Here is a 25,029-nt window from a genome sequence, read left to right on the forward strand (position 1 = left end):
TTTATAGATTTTTTTTTACCCAAGTTATAGCAATTTAAGTTTCAGGAATTTTTTGAGAATATTTACATTCATACATGCAAAAGACAGTTTCTTCTGTCCCAAGATTTGTTTGCTTTCAAAGGCATGAATTACTACAACTTCTTCATGTGGTGAGTATTATAACCAGCTATATTTTACAAAAAAAAAAAAAAGACAAACAAGTATGCTAGGTGAAAGCCGAGGACACAAAAGTCTACATGTGGTAAGAATATAACTATGCAGAGAAAATAAGAACGCTTATAAAGAAACATGACCAAATATGAGTAGCAGCTGCTTCAGGTTGAGAGGAGCCTCAGTGATATTTTTTTAGCTTCTTCCATTTGATGAACATCATGCCATTTTAAATAAAAATCTGAAAATATAAAATCATTTCTAAGCAGATGGACAATTTTATTCTTTAGCCAAGAATAACTCTGACAATAATTCACTCAAATACTTTTAGTGACATCTGAACTAGTGCCTCTTGACCATTCTGCTTAGCTATCTGCCCTGCCCTTTGACAGTCTTCTATTTTTCCTTGTCTGGAGGGCCTGACATTCTTTGCATGGTCGGGTTTTAATTTTTAAGAGAAACCAAAGTAACTTAAGTTAACTCAATAATTCCAGCTTTCTTTTTTTCCAGAGGTGATGCATGTTGGTCAGCAAATGCAGGGCCCTAAGCGATTCTCCATTGCCCCTGGAACTCACCATGAATGACCAGAGATTTCCCCATTTTCTATGTAAGACAGTTTGTATCATGAAAAGGCAAAAGACAACAAAGGGGAATATCTGTTTTCCCACTTAAGGATTTGAAATTCTTCTTCTTACCTGAGTTAAAGTTCTAATGACTTCATTAAGTCTGCCTTGAAACTGAGAGGACTGGATGGCTTCTGACTTCAGCTGAAAGAAAAAGGAGAAATAACCATTCAAAAAAGTAGATAATGATATTCCCACCGTATGAGTTGTCATTGTCTAAGCTATGGAATAACTTATCATATGTCCTTATATTTCAAAAACAAAAACCATGAGCTCCTTGAGGGCAAGATCCATGTTTTATTAAATTACTGATATCCTAGGGCCAGTTCAGTGTGGCAAGTAGCAGTCACTTAATAAACCTTCACTGTATGAACAAAGGAATGCCTTAGAATTACTTGTAAATTTATACATATAGATGGGCTTCCCTGGCGGTTCAGAAGGTAAAGAATTTGCCTGCAATGCAGGACACTCGGGTTCAGTGCCTGGGTTGGGAAGATTCCCTGGAGAAGGGCATGGCAACCCACTCCAGTACTCTTGCCTGGAAAATTCCATGGACAGAGGAGCCTGGAGGGCTCTAGTTCATGGGGTTGCAAAGAGTCAGACATAACTGAGAGACTAACATGTTTACTTTCTTCCAAGTCTACAGTAGAAAAGCTTTTAAAGTTTTTAAAAACTTTTAAAATTTATAGAAAGCATAATTACATAGATATATATTTAAACATTACAGATGCAAAGAGGAGTTTCCTATTTCAAATTTTTGAAATTTCTTAGGATCCAATTGCTTTCCTCAGGCAGAGAACTTTATGGAAAGTACATAAGTTGACTAGGTTTAATTCTTACAACCCAAATAAAACAAGGAACAAATTTCTACAAAAAGAATTCTTGGCTGAGAGCATATATAAAGATACCAGAGAGCCCAGTGTAACCATTACCATGAGCATATACCAGTCTTCCTTAGCATAATGAGATATTGGGTATTCCCTCCTTGCTGTGACTATGCACACATTTAGATGTCACCCCCATTTTTTTTTTACCTGCATTACATCCCCTTCGGAGCCTACCAAGGCCACCATGCCATGAAGAGCTGCCAAGCAAAGCATTGTGGGAGAGCCCTGAAAACAAAGCATCAGAAAATGTCAAGAGGGGAACAATCCTTGGGTTTGAATTTGATAAGAATTATATCACAGAGAAACCAATGGTCAACATGGTACAAAATTTGTAGGGTCAACACAACCTGCATCACTGAACTGAGGAGGGCAGCAGACTTGAATAAAGTAAACAAGTTAAAGTTGTTAGATCCCAGGTGGCTTCTTGTTATTGTTTAGTTTTCAAAACCAGAGTGCTGTTATAAAATTAAAACACTAACAAAATAGCCAGTTTAAAACAAAAACAAACAAACTACAATGGTTAACAGGATGTATCATTCATAAGGCATTACAAGTACATTGTCTCTTTCATTTGATACTGCCTATTTTTTTATGGTTAAGCTTTTATGGCAGCGCCTATAAATGGTCCAATAAAGTAGCTCTTTTTCCTTTATAAAAATATAAAATAACATGCAGGAAGTGCCGTCTACCTCTGTTAGGACCGTTTTGATCCAGGCCGGAAGCAATCTGTTCCCCAAGTCTTCAGCTTTTCCATGTCCGCACACAGACAAGCCGTGAATTACATTTCCTAATGCCAGGGCAAAACCTGAAGTCTGTTAGAAATAAATTTTAAAGAGAGGTGAGAGAAAAGAAGACTGGCACAGATCAAGAATGTTCATGTACAGCAAAACAAGCACTTTGAGGGGCTCCTTTCCTACAGACACATTCTGTTGCCATCTGTACATCAGAGATTTAAAAACTCTAAACCAGTTTGCAAGAGAAATTGCAGCCTAATTGTAAGGAATTCAGTTTCAGTGAGTGGTATATTTCAGGAAAAGAACACTGCACTAGTGACTGACTTGGGTCAAACAATCCAAATTCTAAGAAGAGAGTTAGAGTGAAAAATATCAGGGTAAATCACCCAAGCCCAGTCAATCTCCAAACAAGAGGAGAAAAAGTCCTGCAATGATTATAGCATATGAAAATTCTATACTTTGGTGTTTGCAAGATCTATTCTTTTTTTCTGATTTTTTACATTAACTTTATTTTTGTATTGAAGTATAGTTGATTTACAAGGCAAAATCTATTCTGAATGTAAGCCAGTAGGCCTATAACCATAAAATAATAACAGTAAAATACAACATAGGCTTAACACCTGGCCTGAATCCTGTAATAACCCACAATAGCCAATATTAAGACTTCAGAGAAAACTAAAAAACAAATAACCAAGCAAACAAAGGAGAAACAGGGAAATTCTAGAGCATGCATAATCAGAAGGAGCATTTTTCCCCCTCCAGCTTTAAAAAAATTATGGCAAAATATATGTAACATAAAATTTACCGTCTTAACCATTTTAAGTGAACAGTTAATGGTATGAAGTACATTCGCAATGCTGTGTGACCATCACTCCCAATCATCTTTAGAACCTTTTTCATTTTGCAAAACTGAAATTCTATACCCATTAAACTTTAATTCCCTATCCTTCCTCCCTCAGCCTCTGGCAACCACCATTCTACTTTCTATCTCTACACTTCTGATTACTCTAAGTACTTCATATCAGCAGAAACATGCAGTGCTTGTCTTTTTGTTATGGGCCTGTTTCACTCAACATAATGTCCTGGAGGTTATCCATGTCATAGCCTATGTCAAAATTTTCTTCTTTTTGAAGGCTGACTAATATTTCAGAGGGAACATTTTAAGGGTATTTCATTTACATTGCAGTAATCTAAATTTTCCTATATATTTAGTCATGAGCAGAGATTCTCTGCCTTGAATTTGTGGAGGTTTTACTTTATTAAATTATTCTATGTATTTTTATCTTTATGAATTTTTGTCTCTAGCCTTACATAACTCTTCTATTCCCTAGCCATGTGCTTTAAGATTTTATACAGAGCAATAATTGGAGAGAGCAAAAAGACTTTCAGACTCACACCAAAAAAGAAAAAAATGTCTATAGGGGATGATAAAGAGAGAAAAAGATGTCTCTAGATACTGGCTAAAGCTGTGGATAAGAATTAGACGTTTCTCATTTCTGGGCACAAAAAAATACTTCATTAAAGTGTAATTCGGAGTAAATCAGAATTAGGACTTCAAAGCAGCCTGAAACCCACAGAGAAATAACCAGAAATTCCAACCTGCTGGTTGTTGTTCACTAACAGTCGAAGCTTGTTCATGATGTCTTCAGCCTCCACTGCCTCAATGATGCCAGCACTGAACGCAGATGTACATACACAGCTGAGGGTATAGGCAAGGACCTGAGAAGAAGAGACAGCAGAAACATGGGGTCTTCATGAGGGGAAATGAAAGAACACGGTTTAGTTGACACCAATACTTTCTCAAACTTATTCCTAGGATAAGGACTGGATTCGAGTATGCCCACTACAGACCGGGCACTGTTCTGCCACCTAACTTATTTGTCGCTGTTGTTATATTATTATTGTTGTTGTTGTTTAGTCACTCAGTTGCGTCTGACTCTTTGCAATCCCATGGACTGTAGCCCACCAGGCTTCTCTGTCCATGAAATTTCCCAGGCAAGCACACTGGAGTGGCTGCTATTACGTCCTCCAGGGTATCTTTCCAACCCAGAAATCGAACCTGCGTCTCCTGCTTTAGCAGGTGGGTTCCTTACTGCTGAGCCACCAGGGAAGCCCCAACTTTTATATTTCATAACAATATTATGAGATAGGGGTTACTACTTTCTGGATAAAAGTTTTGAGGCTCAACTACACATAGCTAGCAAGTGACAGAAGAGAGATTCAAACCTGGGTCTTTAGACTAAATCAAAAAGCTCCTTCAACAGTAGAAGTAGAGTTTCATCACCAGTGGATACTGCTAATGGCCATGGACTCTGATCCAAGGTCAAACAGGAGAGGAAATTCAAAGAAGTGAAACGCTGCTACATTAAGATTCCCTAGTAGAAGCAGTGGAGCATGATGGACAAGGAAGGCAGGTTTCAGAGTCAGATAATTGTGTAAAATAGGGATAATACTATTATTATCAGAGCACTGGTGTGTGATTTTAATATGCAAATGAATAAATAAATGAACACATTATAATCTTTTAAAAAATGCTGGGAGTAGAAACAGAATATTTAAGTGTAAATCTAAAATTGACCACTGATTGGCTAAGTAACTTTAAGCAAGTCACTCCATCAATTTGAGCTTCCATTTCCCCAAATCAAGGTGATGCATCCCTCCCTGCATTGGCATTTTCAAGATGAATCCCTCCCTCACAAAGATGCTGTTAAGACAAAGTAGAAATGTTAGACTCCTCACACTGGTTGACACAGCATGAAAATAAAGAGGCGGTTTCCAAGGTAGAAACTGGATAACAAAAATCAGAGGAGAGGAAAAAGCAAAACTGCTTGCTCGAGGCCTTCTAAATCAAAACATGAAGACAGATGCTTCAATTTATAAAAACCTTGTTTTCCTTTATTAACCACATTGCTCCTCGCTTATGACATTTTCTCCTTCGGCTTAAAAAAAATACATAGTTTCCAATCATGCTCTTCACCGCTTTAAACATGGAAATGCGGTGCATGTCTCAGAACAAAACTTCAAGCCTCTGAGCACCAAAGAAACCCACCGATTCAACAAGGCCTATTGCTGAAAGCAGAGGAGCCCAGCCGGCGAACACAGCAGCCTTTATGCGCTCATCAATAGCTTGCGGGCAGGCTGGGGGAAACAGGATCTGCTCTAATGAGAGAGAGAATCTGGCCAGGCCAGGAGGTCGGCCCAGGCACCTCCCAGAGAGAAGAGCCTGGCGATGAGGCTTCACCTGGGCTCTCAGACACACGGGCCTCAGACGACCTGGTGGACACGGCCAACACACAGACGGGGGCCCAGGATCCCGATTCTGCATATTTTTGGCGCCATCACAGAAAAATCTTTTCATTAAGTGTGGCAAAGGGAATTTCCTCAATAATGTCTCACGCTGGCTGACATGAAAAAAAAAAAAAGAAATCAAATGCCTTTTGGATCTGTAACTTCTTAAGCTTATCCCTGGCCATTTCTTAAAGTTATATTTGGCTTGATCCTAATTCTAAAAATCTCCATTTAACCTTCCTCCAGAAATCGCAGCTTCCTTAGCCTTCTAGTGATGCTGAGTTAGGGTTCTGTATTCACTCAGGGCTCTTATCTTATATGCCACATGTAAGTCTAAATTGATTTAAACAGCTGCACTATTTGAAATCCTTATGATCTAATATATAGGTTGTTTGCCATTCAGATTTTCTCCTTAGCTCTGTTAAAAGTGAGGAAGGATTTAGTATCAGAGTCACCAACAGAGAGGAAGTAGAAAATAAGCAGCAAGAGGAAAACAAAAGCCAGCAGAGGGGAGGGAAGTGGAACCTAGGTCCCCTACCTCCTGGAAGGTTCTGCTCTGGCTCCCGCTGTCATCCAGGTATGCGGAGAGCTTCCGGAGCGAGGCTGCCACGTGAACTCGGGACTCCGTCTGGCCGCTGTGACTCATGAGGGACAGGACGAGGCCAACTCCCAGTATGCAGCCCGTGCTTGGGTGGCAAAAAAGATGAGGAGTGAAAACGACAAGAAATCCATGCCCTCGCTCTTCACTTTTCATGGGAGTCACCAATGCTCTACAACCCAAGGTGAGCTGGCTGGATTTTAACTGCGGATGGGTATACATGTGCACCCTAGGAGCCCCCACACGGATTGCTGTTGTTGCCTAAAATCGCTCAGTCATGTCCGACTCTTTGCGACCCCACGGACTATAGCCCACCAGGCTCCTCTGTGCCTGGGGATTCTCCAGATAAGAAGATTGGAGCAGGTTGCCATTTCCTTCCCCAGGATACCCGCCATCCAAACAGGTGTCCATGGCCCATGCCAGTGCTGAATACCCAATGGAAAAAAATAGATAAATACATCAAATAAATACACGAAATAGTTTGACAGGTTCCTCCCTGGTGGTGCAGTGGGTAGGAATCTGCCTGCCAATACAGGGACACGGGTTTGAGTCCTGGCGCAGGAGGATCCCACACGCCTTGGAGCAACCGAGCCCGCATGCTATCACTGCTGAAGCCCATGAGTCCTAGAGCCTGTGCTCTGCAGCAAGAGAAGCCCCCCTCCGTGAGATATAGCCCGACTAGAGGGTAGCCCCCCAAATAAATAAATAAACAATCTTAAAAAAGAGATCGTTTGTACAGTAATTATCCTCCAATTGAAACCAAAAAATAATTTTTTAAAAAAGAAACAGCTTGACAAACTCTATATGAGAAGGAGGTATAAAGATGAGTCAAACCAGTTCTATCTCTGCATTTAGAGAAACGCTGTGGTCCTCTCCCCACCTATGCTGAGAGCGCTCTGTTTAACTGCATAAGGAGAGAAAAGCCTAAATTTCAGGGTATGATCTGAGGACACCTGACTAATAACAGGGTGGGGAACAAACGCAAGGCATGGTTACGAGGTACTGCCAAGAGCTTCATGTTTCCTAGTCAACTTCAACAAGTGGAATTTCTGTCTCAAAGAAACTGTGTGTTTGTCTGCGCACAATGACATTAATCCTCTTCTCCCCTCTGATCCCTCCAAGTACCACCGGGTCAGAAGAGAAAATGGACAAATGACAGGCTTGTCAAAAGTTACCCCATGTGACAATTCAATTGGAATCCTGGGCATTGTGCCCCCATCCCCCTGAAAGAATACACATCCATTCAAAGAAAAGAATTGTTCTCCCAGAAAACCTCTAGTCAGTATGATAAGATAATGTGGCTTGAGGGTAATTTTTTACTCTTTTGAAAAAGTTCTTCTATCATCACTGTTGTTTTTCAAGTTGAGGAAATGCTGACTTTTTTAGAAATCATCCTGACTCTGGTTTGGCTTGCCTCACTTCCTGATACCTGCTGCTTAAGAAGACATTCCAGGGCGTCTCTCCAATAACATATTTCGGGGTCCGTATGTTGTATGTTATGTCATTTTACTCTTACATAGCACCTATCTCTTCAGCTGTCATCAAGACCCTCACACTGTTTCTCAAACATGATAGTTACTTCCCCTGATACCTCTGGAGCTCCCACCTCTGACAGGAGATGCCTAGAAGGAAGGAGAGGCTACAGGATTTGCTCAAGGTCAAGCAGAGAGTTTCCAGAAGGGCACGGACAGAAGCCAAGATTTCTTAGTCTTCCCAGACCGAAGCCAGCCCCTCTTGGCACCTTGCATGATGCCAGGATGGAATGCCTATGAGAAGGCAACATGTCTCAGGTGTGTTTTCCTAGGTTCTATTGCACAAAAATCTGGCATTAGAAAATCTTGTATCAAGCAGCTACTTCAGCAACACTCCAAGTCAGGCAGGACTGCTGTTTTGGCTTACATGAACTTAACAGCAAGCTCAACTAGCATAACGCATATTTCAACCAGTGAAATCAACATCTAACATCTGAACACTATGTGCTTTAGAGACAAATCACATTTCTGAAAGAGGAAAGGCTGCTGTTGATTAGAATGGATTTAAAGTCTTTGTTTTCATTTATACTCTACAGGAAAGTTTTTTGGCCATCTTTCTATATTGATGAATATAAAAACCTGAAATTAAACCAAAGAGATAGTTAGACAAATGTGATTAATACTTTAAAATTTAACTTTTTCTCCCTGTTTGACTATGTAACTGCTACTTTTGCTAATACCCTGTACTAATTCACTTCAGACAATTTTAATGATAAATTCTGATGAAGATTATCTGGGAGTTGATTTAATTAGTGTCCACATTCTTCACCACCCTCCATGAGGGTGGGTACCTTTTCTGTTTTTTTCCTCAATATCTGTGGCACCTAGCACCCTGCTTGACAGAGACAGGCATTCAACCTACATTTACTGAATGCTAAAGAACTGACCAGATGCAGAGTTTCAAGAGAAACTAAAGCTGAGAGAACATCTATCAAGGAAAAAAAAAATCCTACCTCCTCCCAAAAAAACCCCCAGATTTGATTCTCATGTTCAGCTGGAGGCAAAATTTATGAGTGGAGGCAAAATTCACTATATTCGGTGAAATCAGAAAACCTGATTTCTATTTTTTGCCAGACTAATTTAGGGAAGAGAGGTGTCAGGTTCATGAGGAAAAAAGATGCTTCTCAAAGCTCCCTTAACTATTGGGGTTCATCCTTTTCAAATAATAGGCAGGTATCTAAGCCTTGCTATTCTGGGCACACAAAAATCTCTATCCCCCTCCTCTTTTGCCATGGGCACAAAGCTTGAGAGAAAGACATCCCGGTTTTTAGTTCACATTTATCTAAAAATTATCACAGCAGAATTATTTTGGGGCAAGGTTATCATCCATTGCTATAATGGTTTTTAGCTGACTATATATGGGTGCCAATATAAATATGTTAGATTGTATGCATCTATTGACCTTCTGAACTGTTTCAATGTACTCTAATTTGCTCCACCTTGCAGCAAAAGGGAAGTCCTAAAGCTTCATTCCTGATGGTTCCTTCTGATTTCTGAATCTTCTATATTTTAATGTATCTTTTGTCCTAAGTCTTAAAGATTCTCCTAGGTGCTGACAAAGATTTTCCTAGGTGACAACAAAGGTCCGTCCAGTCAAAGCTATGGTTTTTCCAGTAGTCATGTATAGATGTGAGAGTTGGACTATAAAGAAAGCTAAGTGCCGAAGAATTGATGCTTTTGAACTGTGGTGCTGGAGAAGACTCTTGAGAGTCCCTTGGACTGCAAGGAGATCCAACCTGTCCATCCTAAAGGAAATCAGTCCTGAATATTCATTGAAAGGACTGATGTTGAAGCTGAAACTCCAATACTTTGGCCACCTGGTGCGAAGAACTGATTCCTTAGAAAAGACTCTGATGCTGGGAAAGATTGAAGACAGGAGAAGGGGATGACCGAGGATGAGATGGTTGGATGGCATCACCGATTTGATGGACATGAGTTTGAGCAAGCTTTGGGAGTTGGTGATGGATAGGGAAGCCTGGCATGTTGCAGTCCATGGGGACTGGACATGACTGAGTGACTGAACTGATTGTCCTAAGTCTTAAAGATTCTCCTAGGTGCTTAGTTTAGCATTTCTATACATTTGCCTCATTCTAACTTCATTGCTCTACCAGCTCTAAACTGAGATTAACTTGGGCAGAGGTAGCTCTCACATCTTTCTGTCTACTGAAAACAAAAAGGAGTTGTGTTGATGGTGTCTTAAACAGATGAAATAAATTATGTTAGATACAAATTTGAGGTTTTGACTTGCTAACATAAATCCCTTATAAGAATACTAACAAACAATGAAGAGAATTTGAGTTTTAAAATGGTATGCCCCATTTTGTCATTACTTATTTGAATCTCTTACCCAAGCATATTAAAATATCACTGGCAAAAAGAAATTCTGAGTCTTAAGATCTATGCAATTCTGACATGTATGTTGCTATATCAACTGAGACATGATATATTTTGCTAAAATTAACCAGAGATGAATCTTCAATTCCCTAGTTTATTGTAGGTTATTCTGCAGATTAAGTAGTAGGCCATCTAATAATTAGTTCTAATATCAGTTAACATTTGTATAGCGCTTTGCCCTTTACAAAGCGCTATTCAAATATTATTATATTTGTAAAAGCTCAATAGTAATTAACCAATGCTCAGGTCATCGATGGATAACATGACTATTTAGGGCTGGGAGGACTGCAATGGCCAATACATACCACTAGATGGCAGCAAAATGTAAGCGATAGGACCCCCAAACACCAGGTGCTGGGTTCTCTCAGCAGGGACAGGTCCATTAAATCCAAGAAGCGTGGTGAATTTGCTTTGGGTGAATTCTATCACTTGAGGCAGCGCTCCCAGATCTATTAACTGCCTCCAGGTAACGCTTCCAGTATTTCAGGTGAGGGAGGATCAGACTCCTGTAACCTCACTGAATGGGGGAATATTTTGTGCCATGAGCCAAGCATTCAGGTCTGCGTCGTTAGAATTTCTGTTTTGCTTTTAATGGTGGGCAATATCTGCACAACAGGGGGAAAAAAAAACCAACACCACACTGTCAAGTGTCAAATTGCTTTCTTTCTACTGAAATGTATTCTCCATGCTGTGCTAAGCAAGAGAAAAGTCTGACAACCTGGGTTTTTCTCCTGACTCTGCCACTGAGGGGTGTGACTTTGAACCAGTGTCCTATTTGAGACTCATTCTTTATCTGTAAACCGAAGTGATGATGATTCCTGCTTTAGTATCAATATTTAGGGCACAATCAGGGCTTCCCACGCGACTGAGTGGTAGAGAATCTGCCTGCCAGTGCAGGAGACATGGGTTCGATCCCTGGAAAATCCCCTGGAGTAGGAAATGGCAACCCACTCCAATATTCTTGCCTGGGGAATTCCCATGGACATAAGAGCCTGGTGGGCTACAGTCCATGGGATTCCATAGAGCTGGAGATGACTGAGCAACTAACACTTTCAAGAATAAAGAAGGGAGGTAAGAATGAAGAAATAAGAATCTTATTACTATATCATAAAAAGTTAATTTTAAAGTGAAATATGCTTAGACATATGAAGGTTTTCGATGTATAAACACCCCTACTTTGGCTAATTCAGTTATCTCCATGGTCCTCCCTACACTCAAACAATGTTCCTATAAACTACTGGAGACAATACATGAGAGTCACTCCTGATTGTTCCAACTAGCTCAAAGTTTAGAGCAGGCTAATCACATCCCCCCCCCCCCCCCCCCCCCCCGCCAGCTTTAAATACCCTGAGCTACAGATAGGTTGAACACCTCTGGGGCCAGGCAGGAGAAGGAAGGAAGGGGGGAGGGGAGGGGAGAGAAACTTTTCTTACTCCTTGGTTGTAAAAGGCAACAACACCAACATGTGTATTAGGCTCAAAAATCTTCATCAGCCCCCAAAACAGCTAAGGACCCTATCCCTTCCATTAATCATTCTCTAAAATTTGAGACTTCAATTATGCCTCCAAACTCTTTCTTTGCCCATACTCAAAACCACACGCTTAACATGTCATCTCATCTCTGAAGTGTTCAACTTTAAAGTGTGATAAAGCAGGTGCATGTCAGGGGTTCTTATCCAACCTCAGCTTGCATGTGAGAGACGTCATAACTACCACCTACTAAGTGAAGATCTGACTTCACTTACACATGATGAAATATGTGATACCTTCAATACTTCCACCATTAACTCTTGTAAGTCTGAACTTAACAGGTGAGGTGGTATGGAGGTCACTTTAGATCACCAGCTCTTAAAGCCCAGACATTTAAACACTGACAATTTTGGTAAACACTGATCTGATTCATATTTGAACACTACCCATGATAGTATGAAGTAAATGAATTAATAGATTAGAGGTTATAATAGATTATAATAGATTGGTTCTTATAATCTGTTGAGTTTCCTATTAACTTCAACCCCATAAGATCTAAACACAAGCTTCCAAAACACAGGAAGGTCCAAAAAGGTCCAATGCAGGTTCTCATTGGTGTCACTATTTCAGAAGGCATAATAAAACTGCATTTCTCTTCCCACACAAACCACATGGACGAGACAAAACATTCAATGTCTCACTAAACCAGTATGTTTAACACCATTTTTTGAGGTTGTTTTCTGATTATTCTCTTTTGTTTTTTTTATAACTGGAATGAGAAAATAAATTTTAAGATATTTAGTTTAATAGACAAAATCTTTAAAATGCACAAAGTTTTTTTGGGGGGAGGGATCTATTAATAGTGAGGAGGGTGGGAATGCCTGGTGTCACCTCTGTTTGTTTCCATTTTGATGCCTCTGACACTGGATTTCATAGGGAAATCTAAATTATGAGGCAAAGCCTCTCTCCGTCAAATCAAATTCAAAGAATATTTTCAACAGATCTTTAAAAAAGGTTGTCATTCTTACACATCCCCAGACAGATGTCTCATACGATAAGTACAAGACAGAATCTAAGGTATCGGAAACTTAACGACAGCCACAAAATGACATTTGTTGCTCTGTATGGAAACAACTGTCTATTGTTCAAGTTGTCTATTTTCTGAAACATGGTTTTCATAACAAATAAGCTTTAATTACAGATTTTTTAAAATTATTATTCTGAGTAAAGGAATTCAGGACTGGGTCCTACAAATATTTCACCATAGAATGAAACATTTTATAGCAAAGAAAGATCCAATCTCTGAGCATCAGAGACGGAATGGAATCAACATACTTGTATTCAAGACTAGGGTCAAAGCAGCAGTTTTCCAGGGCATCCAAAGACTTCATCAGAAGAAGGTTCATCTGTTGGCTAGATATATCACTGGGTGAAGACCAAGAGCGAAAAATGAGTTATTGAAAATCATGCAACTCTCCAACATATATACTATGCAATATTTTGCTCTTAGTATTTTACTGAAAATCATTTCATTAAAAAAACACAAAAGTAGGAACCAACAATACTGATGATGCACATATATCCCGCAGACAGAGAAACTGAGTCAAAGAATTCATTCAGTAGTTAGGTTTCTGAATATTGTCATCACTTGCAAACCAATGTTTTGCATTTTCTCAGCTCATTCAAATTTTAAATCACTGAAAAACAAGAGCTCAGAATTCCAAAAAGAATATTTCTAGGAATGCTAAGGTGACTTTCCTCAGAGGATGTACTAACCCACTCAGCTGATACCATCAATGATCATTCCAGATCCATCTGGCACTTCTGACTTTATGTGGTAAATATGAAGGTTTTCCAGTTCTATTCTTTTTTTGTTTTTAAGGAGGTGGACAAAAACCTGGCCCTTTATTTTTCTGCCTTTATAAAGTAATTGATGTGGATTTTGTAATTGTGAGAACTATGAGAACTTAGTGAGACCCATGACTTCTAGGGTAAAATGAAACTTAAAAGGTAGCTCTATGTCTGTTTTTTCAGGCAGAGTTGTGGGCTTCATCACCAACACTTTATTATCAAGGGGTCCCTGCATTTCAGCTCTCTGGCCGCAGTCTTGGACCATGCTGAGTGGAATGCAGTCCTTGGAATGCCAGCCAGCCAGAGAGCACTTTAAGTAATATCCTCTCCAACCAAGACTATAGTGGTTTTGCCTGGGGTGAAGGATTACATTTTGTGATGAGAAAACACGCACATGAGCACACACAATTTTAATAGTTTTAACCAAATAAGTCTTATAGATGTTCTCTGGAGCAAAGTGTACTTAAATATCCTAAACAAATGCTAAAGAGGCTGAACTATTAATAGAATCCTCTGGTAGTTATGACAGAAACAAGCTTTGGAATAATATGCTTTTCTGAATAAATTCTAGACTGGAATTGAAATTCAGGAGATTTTTCATAAGCCTTAGCAAGAAAAAAAAATGGATTGAATGTCAAAATTCTTTTACACAAAGTGATTTTTCATTTTTGAGACCAAGATATTGTCCTGATCCTGTTGTCCTAAGGGGCCATTTTGGGCCACTTATTTGATGTCATTGATTATTCAGAGTTGCTGCTGCTGCTGCTGCTAAGTCGCTTCAGTCGTGTCCGACTCTGTGCGACCCCATAGACGGCAGCCCACCAGGCTCCCCCTGTCCCTGGGATTCTCTAGGCAAGAACACTGGAGTGGGTTGCCATTTCCTTCTCCAATGCATGAAAGTGAAAAGTGAAATTGAAGTCGCTCAGTCCTGTCTGACTCTTAGCAACCCCATGGACTGCAGCCCACCAGGCTCCTCTGTCTATGGGATTTTCCAGGCACTGGAGTAGGGTGCCATTTCCTTCTCCATATTCAGAGTTAGTAGCCCTCAAAACACTTGAGTTTTGGAAAAATAGAAATTTTCTCCAAAAATGTCATTACCTAGTAAAGACTGTCATTATCTAGTAAAATATTTATTAGTACCAAAAGACAAATATTTCAGATTCCCCTGCTCTATGAAATTAGGACCTCCCTAATTCATTTCTTAATTCTATGAAATGGTGGCTTCCCTGGTGGCTCAGTTGGTAAAGAGTCCACCTACAACGCAGGAGACCATCTGAGATGCAGGAGACCCAGTTTCAATCCCTGAGTCAGGAAGATCCCCTAGAGAAGGACATAGCAACCCACTCTAGTATTCTTGCCTTGGAAATTCCACGAACAGAGGAGCCTGGTGGGCGAGTCCAGGCGGTCACAAGAACTGGACATGACTTAGCAACTAAAACCACCACCACTGTGAAATAGTAAGGTGGGAACCATGAATAATTACATTAATGTCTGCAGTACTAAATCACCAACCAGAAGGAGAATGCTATCAAATGCAGGATCATATGGCAAAGGCAAAATCTGCAGTTACACCCGTGGGCTCTCTGCCAGAGAAACAGTTTTCTGGTGTCCTTCCCCAGGGTTTCCTGCAGATGCGGGCAAGTCAGCATTAGGGGTGGAAGGCAACTTAAGAACCAGGGAAGGCTGCTTTAGGAGAATCACTGTAGGTTTCTCCAGGTAGTAAAATTAAATTAACCACACTGCAAATCTGTCAAGCCCTAAAACCAGGAGCATCTCCTCCTAAGCTAAAAAGAAGAGAGTGAGAGCCAGGACAGGATGAAATGAGTTGTCTGGAATTAAAAACTGCCATGGCTCATTTTTAGTTGTAAAACATGTAGCTTGAAAAGATACTGAAGGAAGAACATGAACACAGATGGTGAAGAGACTGCCATTTGTAACACAGAAGCAAAAGGGGGGGGGGGGGAAAGTCACTTTCAAGTTTTAAGTCTTTAAAAATACTTTGTGTTTGACCACTCACACACAAGATATGTAACAGTCCATTCCTATGCAAAGGGCAGCTTCTTATTTGTGTCCAGAACAAGGCCTGTGTATACTAATACTGGTGAATAGAACAAAATGAGTATTCTGGAAACGTTTCATTTATGATCACAAAGACTAAGCCTATCTTCCCAAATACTCCATAGATGTTTCCAAGGGCTGAAAATGATCATCGGAAATATAGTATTTCCCTAGATCCACAGCAGTTCTCATAAAGGTTTCACATACTGATGTTTGCACAAAACTATGGGAATTAACAAATGTAAACTTAACCACTGATTTCAAACAGAAATCTAAATATAGCATAATGTCATCCAATTTACCACATCAACACCATTTCCTGCCTTTGGACAGATGGTTTCTGCCAGCTAGGGAAGCATCAGGACTGCTAACATCAGAATAGAATGCCTCTCCCCACCGGCCCTACTATTTCCAATGGAGGAAAATGGGACTGAAATTCCAAGTCAGTGACATCTAAAGATTCATGATCTTCAAATATTCATGTTGTACCATACTACCATCCATCTGGATATAGAAAATTCTAAGATCAGTTATAAAATAAAGAATAAATATAATGAACACCAAAACTAAAGTCGATTCATGCACAAGGGAACTTTTTCACTAGTGGAATTTTCCACCTGGGTCTTTGATATTCTATTAGCTCCATTCAAGAGTAAAGCTAGCAGCCTACAAATGAGCAATCAAACTGAATAAAGCACCCAGTATAATATGCACAGATTAAGAATCTTTAAGGATTACTAAAATGTAGCCAGGGCACAGGATAAAAGTAATACTTAAAACTGGGGACATGCAGTTCTCAGGTGATTCAGCGATGCCCGCACCCTCAGGCACAGGGCTACCCCAATCTTTCTCCCATTTTATAGTGATATCAATGAATGAGCTTCACCCTTATAAACCAGAAGGAAAAGATGCTTTTTAAAATTTATAGCACCATATGATTAGACTTTCCTCATGTCTATTACACAGGGCTTTCATCTAAGCATGAAATGATTTTCAAGTAATCAATCACTTTAAAAAAAAAAGCAACCCTTAAAACATATGAATATCTCTGTGATGGTATTTGAGAGAGACAAATTCATTCATAAAAGAGAAAAAAGGATCAACATGCTCAGCTTGAAAAGTTTAGCACCACAAATAGCTCAGATATAAGGTATGTGTGTGTGTGAGACAGAGAGAGAGAAATCAATCACCTAAGTCACAAAGAGGAAAAAGAGGAATATTTTAATAAACTGTACCTGAGTTTCTCCTCACACAAGCGAGAGAGAAACATCCCCAGTGCAAGGCCCATGTGGATTTGCACGGCTTGAGACTCATCAGCGCTTGGTTTCCCAGGTAACCTGGCAGTCAGCATGTTCAGGATTTCCTCAACCTTCTCTTTGCAAGAGATAATGAAAATTGGCACAAGGAAGGACAAAGCTGTGGCGGCCGCGGAACGGGCAATGGCACTGGCCGTGTTTTCACCGGAATAGGATTTCTAGGACATGCCAGAGAAAGAAAGCAAGGGGTTGGCCTTTGGTTTAAAACATGAGGGCAGCACACCTATCACGAAGCACGACACAATACAAGCTTCTCCTAAACCCACCCTCGCCACTCCAAAAAATTATTAAAAAAATAAATCTATCTCCGTGTTTATCTACAGGCCACCTTTTTACTCTTAGGAAAACAATCTGCTGCTAAGCCATTGGGCAACTAATAATATCCTTTTTAAATTTGAAAAAAAAAAAACCAAACAAAAAACAGTGTCTCCTTTTAATGGGTGTGAATTCCCTCGCTATAGAGCCTGAAACAATTTCAGTGTTTCGAAAGCTCACATGAGTATATAATGAAAAAGCTCCAAGTGAAGCTATCTAAGCTTGGAGAAACCACCGAGTCACATTATACATGTCCAGGAAGCCAGGAGTTGTCTGGGAGAGAGAAAAGGGGTTAGGGTGGGGGCAGTTCAAGTTTAGTTACAGAAGGATAAGTGTAAGTATAGCACAGGGAGCTATTGGCGGATCTCCCAAAAATTTTGGTGGGAACGTTTCCCAGGATTATTTCCTACAGGGGGTTAATTCCTTTTAATTAAAAAGGAAGTTGAAATCCTAAAAGCCTCTGGTTACAAAGCAATAACCAGCTATTCAAAATGAAACGGAGAGCACTATAATGCTCCTCTCCTATATGTAATTATGGGAAAAGAAATGAATAACAGCCCTAATAAAATGACAGGGCAGCTGAATCTGAACAGCTTGTACAAGAATCCTGCGTTAGAGAGTTCCACCAGACATTATATACATTTATCAATATGTCTCAAGTGAGGAAGAAAGTCCGTTGATCATTCCTGAGTATTACCCACTTCAAATTTGCAGACACACAATAAAGGCCATGTTGTCCCTTGCAGTCAAAACACATTAAAAAGTGTTTTTAATTCCATCCTCATTTGCTCTCTAAGCTTTAGTCCTTTAAGGATAAAAAGCAAACATGTGCTAAGGGATTCTTTAGGTTAATACAGTGCTATTATAATGACAATGGTACTTAAAATGACCCAGCTGCTAGGACAAAGGAAATAAAGGAAGTGGCTTTTGAAATAGCGGTTTGAAGAAGTATAATAATGCAAGACTTACAAAGGTAAGAGGCAACCTGGAGCTGCCTAGTAAGGACATTATTTTTACTGGTTTGTAAGAACTAAGTAGCGCTATTAGAAATCTAATAGATAACTTGTCTTGCCGCATATTTGAAGCATATAGCTACTGCAAAGACCTCCATATAAGCTAACAAGTTTTTCATCCGTCATTAAAGAAATAAGAACACTTCTGACAGAAAACAAATTATCATAGAGAAAGTACTTCTTTGAGCAAAATCTATTTTCCAATATAATTATATGTTATCTAGTAAGTAATTTTTTTTGTTCTCTAGTCAGAAAGCTGGTTCCTGACCCTCAGCCCTAGATAGATACACACCAGGTCCTCTCAGGGGCAGGAGGACAGAGGCACACAAAATGTTGCACAAAGAAGACCTAAGGCGATGAAGTTTCAGGCTAAATTCATAATCTTAGCAACAGTTCAGGACTTATGCTATATTTTTATTCAAATCAGCTATAATTCTCTGCTACTCAGGTGATTGTCCCATGATCACTATAATTCCCTAAGCAATGGATAGTGATAGGTAGAACCAAAATAATTCCATGCAGATACAGAATTAGAGCATGCACAACAGCTAGTTAAGGGAAACGAAACCTAAACCAACAAAGCGTGTTTTCAATTTGCTTCAAATCTTAGCATATAAGCATGAAGAAAGGGAATGACTTAAGTAACATGTGCTTTTATATGATCAACAATATTATTTGGTATTTATAGAGCATTTTGCCTTTCCATCTTCCTATAAATTATATAATTAGATCCTCACAATCTTTTATAAAGTTGGCAAAGCACTCATTTTTACCTTCACTTTACAGGAAGAGAAAAAGAAGATGACAAGTTAAGTAGCTGTCAGGTCAACGGTCACAAAACTATTAAGAGGTAAAGTTGGGGCTACAATCACTGCAGATAATACTGTTCAATAATCTCAATTTATGAACAAGGACACAAAGGGCCAGACCAATGAACTGAACTTCCTGTGGTCACACATCCTGAAATGAAAAAAACTGACAAGAAACAGGATCCTCCATATTCAGCCAATGTTTATTTTGCTTCAACACTTGCCTCTGATTATACATTAAAATAACTTAGAAAGCTTCCAAAATGTTGATACCCAGGACACATTCCAAAGTATTTAAATCAGAAGTGAGGCCTACACATCAATATCTCATATATATATCCACATATATATATACATATATATATATACTTATTTATTTAAAGTTCCTCAGGTGATTCTAATGTACAGTCAAGGTTGAGACTTATATCTAATGTATAGCTAAGGCCAAGATTTACATTATATCATAGATTTCATGTGAACAATTGATACTAGAATCAACTTTTGAGTTTCTAAATTATTTTTTATTTCTCAAACTTACATGATAAAATGAGGAGAAAAATTGTCCTCTGGGTTGGTAGTGGCTATCAACAATGACCAGAAGGGTATCAAACACCATGGTAACCCAATCTTTCACTGACAGGAAATGAGGTTGAACCTGCAGATGAAGGAAAACATGAAATGATAATAGGAAAAAAAGAAAAAAACCTAACCATTGTTTCTAGATCCAGGGTACAACTTCCTTCTGTATAAAAGAATGAAGAGCTATTATTAAAAACTAAACTTCATCTGCCAGGACCGCACGAAGTAAACAGGTATTTGACAAATACACATCCTCACCTGCACCCCCACGTGAATAAAGTTTACCCTTCAGACAAAACGTAGCAGAGGCGAGAGGATGGGGGCTGCAGAACAGAACAATCAGAGTTTCTTACAGTGCTCCTGTGTCCAGTGAGGATAATATGGAAGTTTAAAGGGAGCGATGTGAAGGGAAGGCAAATCAAATCTTCCATTTCTGACTTGTCATTTCAATAAAGCAGCCAACAAAAATGTTTTGACCACATCTAGCTTTGCTGCTTATTATCACTATATTTATCATTCACGAATCATCACAACAACTGCCTAGTCAAGTAGATATGAAAACATAAATGATCTTCAGTTTGGAAAAGAAGAAGAAAGAGAATGAAAAAACAAACAACAACAACAAAACCCAACTCAATAAAAAGAGAACTTGTTTTTAAAAATCATTTATGACAACAGATGTCAAAAAACATTCATGAACTCATATGGTAACACCCAGGTGGTACTGTAAAAGTGGAAATAGTGTTAAGAATTCTTGGAATTAATTCCTTGAATCAAAAAAGATCTGCTTTTTAAGATCTTCAGTTGCTGGTCAAATGCAGATTTGAATGAAGCTTGAAAACTTCAACTTTAGTTAAATAATGAGGTCTTGAGTTCATACTGAGTAAAAGTCAAAGGCAAGGTCATCAAGAGTAAAAGAAAAGCCCCGTCTTTGGCTTGTGTGGCCTCTCAATGTTTTGTGGACTATGTGCTTTGTGGAGAGGACACAGATTCAGGGAATAGAGAATAGGAGAGCCTAGAGCTCAAACTCTGAGCTAGACCTCCAGTTACTACTGAGGCAAACAACCTGCACCACTGGTAGTCCTACATAAATAACACCAAAGTAAAGGGGTCCTAGGAAGGCATGTTTACTTTGTAGGTTGTAGATCTACCTAGCATGTTGCTTCTGCTAAAGTATTTCATACCTTTTTCAAGGATATGAAACATTTCCTCTCTAAAAGATTTTCATCTTCCTCATTATTAAAATAAGATTCTGGCCTTCAATTACCATATGGCAACTAACCACATTTTTATCCTTCATGCAATAATCCCTTGGCCTCCTTCTCTTCCCCACATGTGATATACATGTAGAGATTTTGCCACACAGCATTATTCTTTTGTTTACTGGTAAGAGCACCCTTTGGGGAATTCCCTCCTTCAGAATTTGAAGCCTGGTTAAATGCTCAATCAATCTACTCATCCAACCCTGCCGAAGGTGTAGGACTGGGATTCATGGGATTCCAAATTTTAAGGGAGTGATGCAAAGACAATAAGTGGCTAGAGCTGATCCATCCCAGTAGGAGTAGCCTGCCGAGATGGTTCATCAGTACCCCTGCCTGGACTCCTGTTCTTCTCCCAACTTGGTTTTTAAGCTTTACCTTCAATTCTGTGCCCATCCAGATTCCTTATTCTTCTAGCTCCTTTTAAAATGTAAGTTAGAGTTGGTTTCTTGCCCCCAAAGAACCCACAAAAAAGGAACCAAAAAACCCTATCATGAAAACAGAATACAAGTGGTCCAAAAGGCACTCTGTGGGGACAGAGATAGGCTGAAAAGCATTGAAAAAAAGCCCATTTTCTGCAACAAGAAGTGATGAAGTATATACTGATGCTCTTGATAATAGTTACTATTACTGAGTATTTACCAGCCATTGTACCTTAAGTATATAACTTCATTTAATCCTAACAATAATCCTGTCTGGTAAGTACTATCGTCCCCATCTTACAGATGGCAAATAGGCTCTGAAAGGTGAGGAGACAACAATAGGATTTAAATCCTAATACTTGCGCTTACTAGCTCTACTCCTACCCCAAAGACTATGTTTTTTAACCACTTGACTATATTGTCTCTAGATAATGATAGCTACCAGATAATGGGGCTTAAAAGGAGAATGAATCCAAGCTTTTTTATTTTGACAGATATGAATTATCTGAAAAAGTACATTGGAAATGAACACTGGCCAGCTTGCCACATGTTTAATTAAGAAATAAATGCCTTGCAAAAATGAATAGGCACTTTGTCATTGACATCCACAATTAAAATGCAAAGTGCAATTTTTTGCAGTCAGTAAACACTGCTTATTTATCATTTTTTGACAGCACTGTTCACTTTCAGTAAGCCTAGTTAACCTCCTAAGATTGGTTACCATGAGGTAATCACAGAAAGACAACCCCTGTTGCATAAAATTGGCACCTTCAAATGGAAATGACCACTTAACTGTGATAGAGAAAGCAAAACAGAAAAGCAGTGAAGAAAAGTGTTTTAGAGAATACCAAGGCTTCTGGTGTAAAGGTGCATCGGGTAGCAGAGTCCATGATGGTAACCTTCTAAATTCAGGGCCAGGCTTAAGGAAAAGTCTCACTTTTCACACGTTACACAACCAAAGCCCAGTTGGTGCTAATCACCCTTAACTTACCTCCAGGACTCCGTCAGAGTCTGAGCAGAGGCTGGCTTCATGTTTGGAAACGACGACAGCGAGGCTGCTTAAGGCTAACAGCGCGTTGCCTTTGACCACTGGGCTGTCTCTGTTTAAAAAGAAAAAGATCCCAAGAGAGGATTTGGGGGCATTAACCAGGAGAAGAGAAGCCGCTATTATAGGGAGGGCAGATGAGGTCAAAAAGCACTTCCATCCCCTCACAGAGCCTTGGAAACGTAGGTCTGTTTGTTCCTTGAAGTTGAAAACTTCTGTCCTTCTTCTGATGCCAGTGTTAATTTTTAACTCTTCATATAAATGTATGGTCATTATGCTTTGGGGAACCTAAAAAAAATCCAAGCTCAGATATCTAAGCTCCTTCTTCCTAAATTTTTTTATTTCATCATTTGACCTTACATTTCCCACGCCATCTTCTTGAGCATCATCTTCGATCAATATACATGTACGGATTTATTTTGGAAACACAGCCAAGGACAGTTATATGAATAAGCCCAACAGAATGGAATTGGTCCCTGGCTTTTCTAAAGCACTGGTGTGTGGAACCAACTTCTAGTGAACTGCTTCAGAAGGCACACTTCACTAGCAACTCGACACATTGGCGGCTTTCTCCTCCGTCATCATTTTCCCCTTCTCTCTCTTAATATGCTGAAGCCAGCAACCTTAGAGTCAGTCTGTAACATGATTCAGAGCCCCTAGAGAATATGCCAAAAAGGCTTGTTCTCAGACAATTTGGATTGAGAGATGTCTTTTTATATCCCCCAAATGGTAGTTTACTAATATTGGCAATAAATCTTCAGTTTGACTTCTCAATTTGGTTTCAAGAAAACAATCTCTTAGAAATACTTACTACTTGAAAATGTACATTTAATATTATTCCATAATTCCAAAGTCCTCCTACCAAGTAAAGTCCCCAAGGGGTCACTGTGAGGCTGTCACGGCTAACGCCATGGCAGGCAGCCTAGATTAGGAGTAGGCCTGGTTTCCCAGGGTAACATAATAATCAGGCCTCCTAGAGCCAGCCAATCAACATATGCCTAGCCAGAGAAAAGGGAACCTATCAGGGGAAAGCTGAAAGCCCCACGTTGGGCCAACAAAAACTACCTTGCAACTGTGTAACCTATCAGCTTGTGCCAACTACCCACTGTGTAACCAATCCAATTGCGCCAACTACCTGCTGCTTATTTTGACCTAATAAATACCCGAGAGAACTGGGGCTTGGGGCCTTTCGTCCTCACACACCTGGTGAGGGCGGGAGGCCCTGGCTCGAGTCAGTAATAAATTCCCCTATTGCGAGTTGCATTGTTTCGAGGAGTCTTCCTTCCCGACCGGGGACTCGGACTACGGGCAGAACACACTGATGACACTCTCTTGGCCTGCTGACTCCACCATAACAGAACTCAGGCAACAGGGTACCCTTACCACCAGACAGTTCAGTTCTGTTAGTCCTGGGAATGTGTGTACTGCTAGTCACCAGTCGTGTCGGACAGTTTGTGATCCCATGATTTGTCCATGGGATTCAGTAGGCAAGAACACTGGAGTGGGTAGCCATGCTCTTCTCCAGGGGATCCTCCCGACCCAGGGATGGAACCAGGGTCTCCTGCATTGCAGGCAGATTCTTTACTATCTGAGCTACCAGGGAAGCCAGGTTCCTATACATACAGAGAATGTTTCTCTGACCCTGGACCTCGGACCTGAACTTGAACCAATGCATACATCTGAGAATGACTCCCTGCTTACCGTGGTGCAGGAAGAGAATAGATGTGAGGATGTCCAGATCTGCTCCCCAGGCAAGTCTAGTACGTCCAGCCCTAGGCCACAGTCGTGACTGAACATGTGAGTTAGTGGGCATTAACAGGTTAGTATAAACTTGTGTTCTTGCATTTTTGTTTCCATTTGGTGAGAATGGAACTCGGGACTTGTCGTTATCAAGTTCTTCTATCTATCAATTCATCCACTCCTTCCTTCTTTCTCTCTCTCCCACTGTAGTGTTGATTAAACTCGGTAAGGCTTTGTATTCTTGGTCATTTTGTTCAGTCCTTCTCCAATCATTTCTCTAAGAGGCCTGTCATATGTTTGATAAGACAACATTTACATTGTGGGATGGGGCAGGGGGTAAGAACAGAAAGGAAGACTTGAGGTTGGCAACTCCTATAGCCAGGAAGTATAAGGCAAGTAAAATAAGGCAAGTAAAATACCAGGAAGAGAGGCAAGATGTGGGCATTCCCAGGTGCCCTAGCCAGAAAACCAGTTAAAATCAAAATTAAGTCTTTTATTTCTAATACTCTCTCTTTCCTTTAGCTGAGAATATCTTGAAGACTATTCTGCAAAAATGATCATGAATTCCTGAAGTTAGATTTTAAAAAAGTTTTAAAGTCTCAGTGAATGTATCACCCTGAAGAAATTCTTAGATGGTCACCAGAAATTGCATAAGAAATCTTCTAAATCAAGAATATTGGTCTGGGCCCTCTCTGGCAGTCCAGTGTTTAAGACTTCATCTTCCAAAGCAAGGGGTTCAGATTTGATCCCTGGTTGGGAAGCTATTGTGTACCAAAAACCAAAATATAAAACAAGCAATATTGTATTAAATTCAATAAAGACTTTAAAAATGGTCCATATTAAAACAAAAAATTGTCAAGATGTTATAAAGTGTCTTTTTAACCCTAAAATTCTAAAAGAGAATTTAGCCTCAGTTTTAAAACAGTGCCCCAAATAGTTGTATTTGA

At 39.7% G+C, this 25,029-nt stretch overlaps 1 protein-coding gene across 5 annotated transcripts in view; it reads right to left on the bottom strand.

The window, feature by feature from the left end:
• FOCAD (focadhesin) overlaps positions 1–25,029 on the bottom strand; it is a 293,625-nt gene that overhangs the window by 42,613 nt on the left and 225,983 nt on the right. For all 5 annotated transcript variants that reach the window (XM_043891497.1, XM_043891499.1, XM_043891500.1 and 2 more), the window contains 9 exons: positions 22,289–22,397; positions 19,576–19,692; positions 16,820–17,058; positions 13,011–13,100; positions 6,221–6,368; positions 3,994–4,113; positions 2,350–2,472; positions 1,808–1,885; positions 846–917 (listed from right to left, as the gene is read on the bottom strand). In XM_043891497.1, the coding sequence (XP_043747432.1) occupies positions 846–917; positions 1,808–1,885; positions 2,350–2,472; positions 3,994–4,113; positions 6,221–6,368; positions 13,011–13,100; positions 16,820–17,058; positions 19,576–19,692; positions 22,289–22,397 (1,096 nt within the window). The remainder of the gene's footprint in view (positions 1–845; positions 918–1,807; positions 1,886–2,349; positions 2,473–3,993; positions 4,114–6,220; positions 6,369–13,010; positions 13,101–16,819; positions 17,059–19,575; positions 19,693–22,288; positions 22,398–25,029) is intronic.

This window comes from Cervus elaphus, chromosome 29 (assembly GCF_910594005.1).
Source record: "Cervus elaphus chromosome 29, mCerEla1.1, whole genome shotgun sequence".
In the NCBI taxonomy this organism is placed as follows: domain Eukaryota; kingdom Metazoa; phylum Chordata; class Mammalia; order Artiodactyla; family Cervidae; genus Cervus; species Cervus elaphus.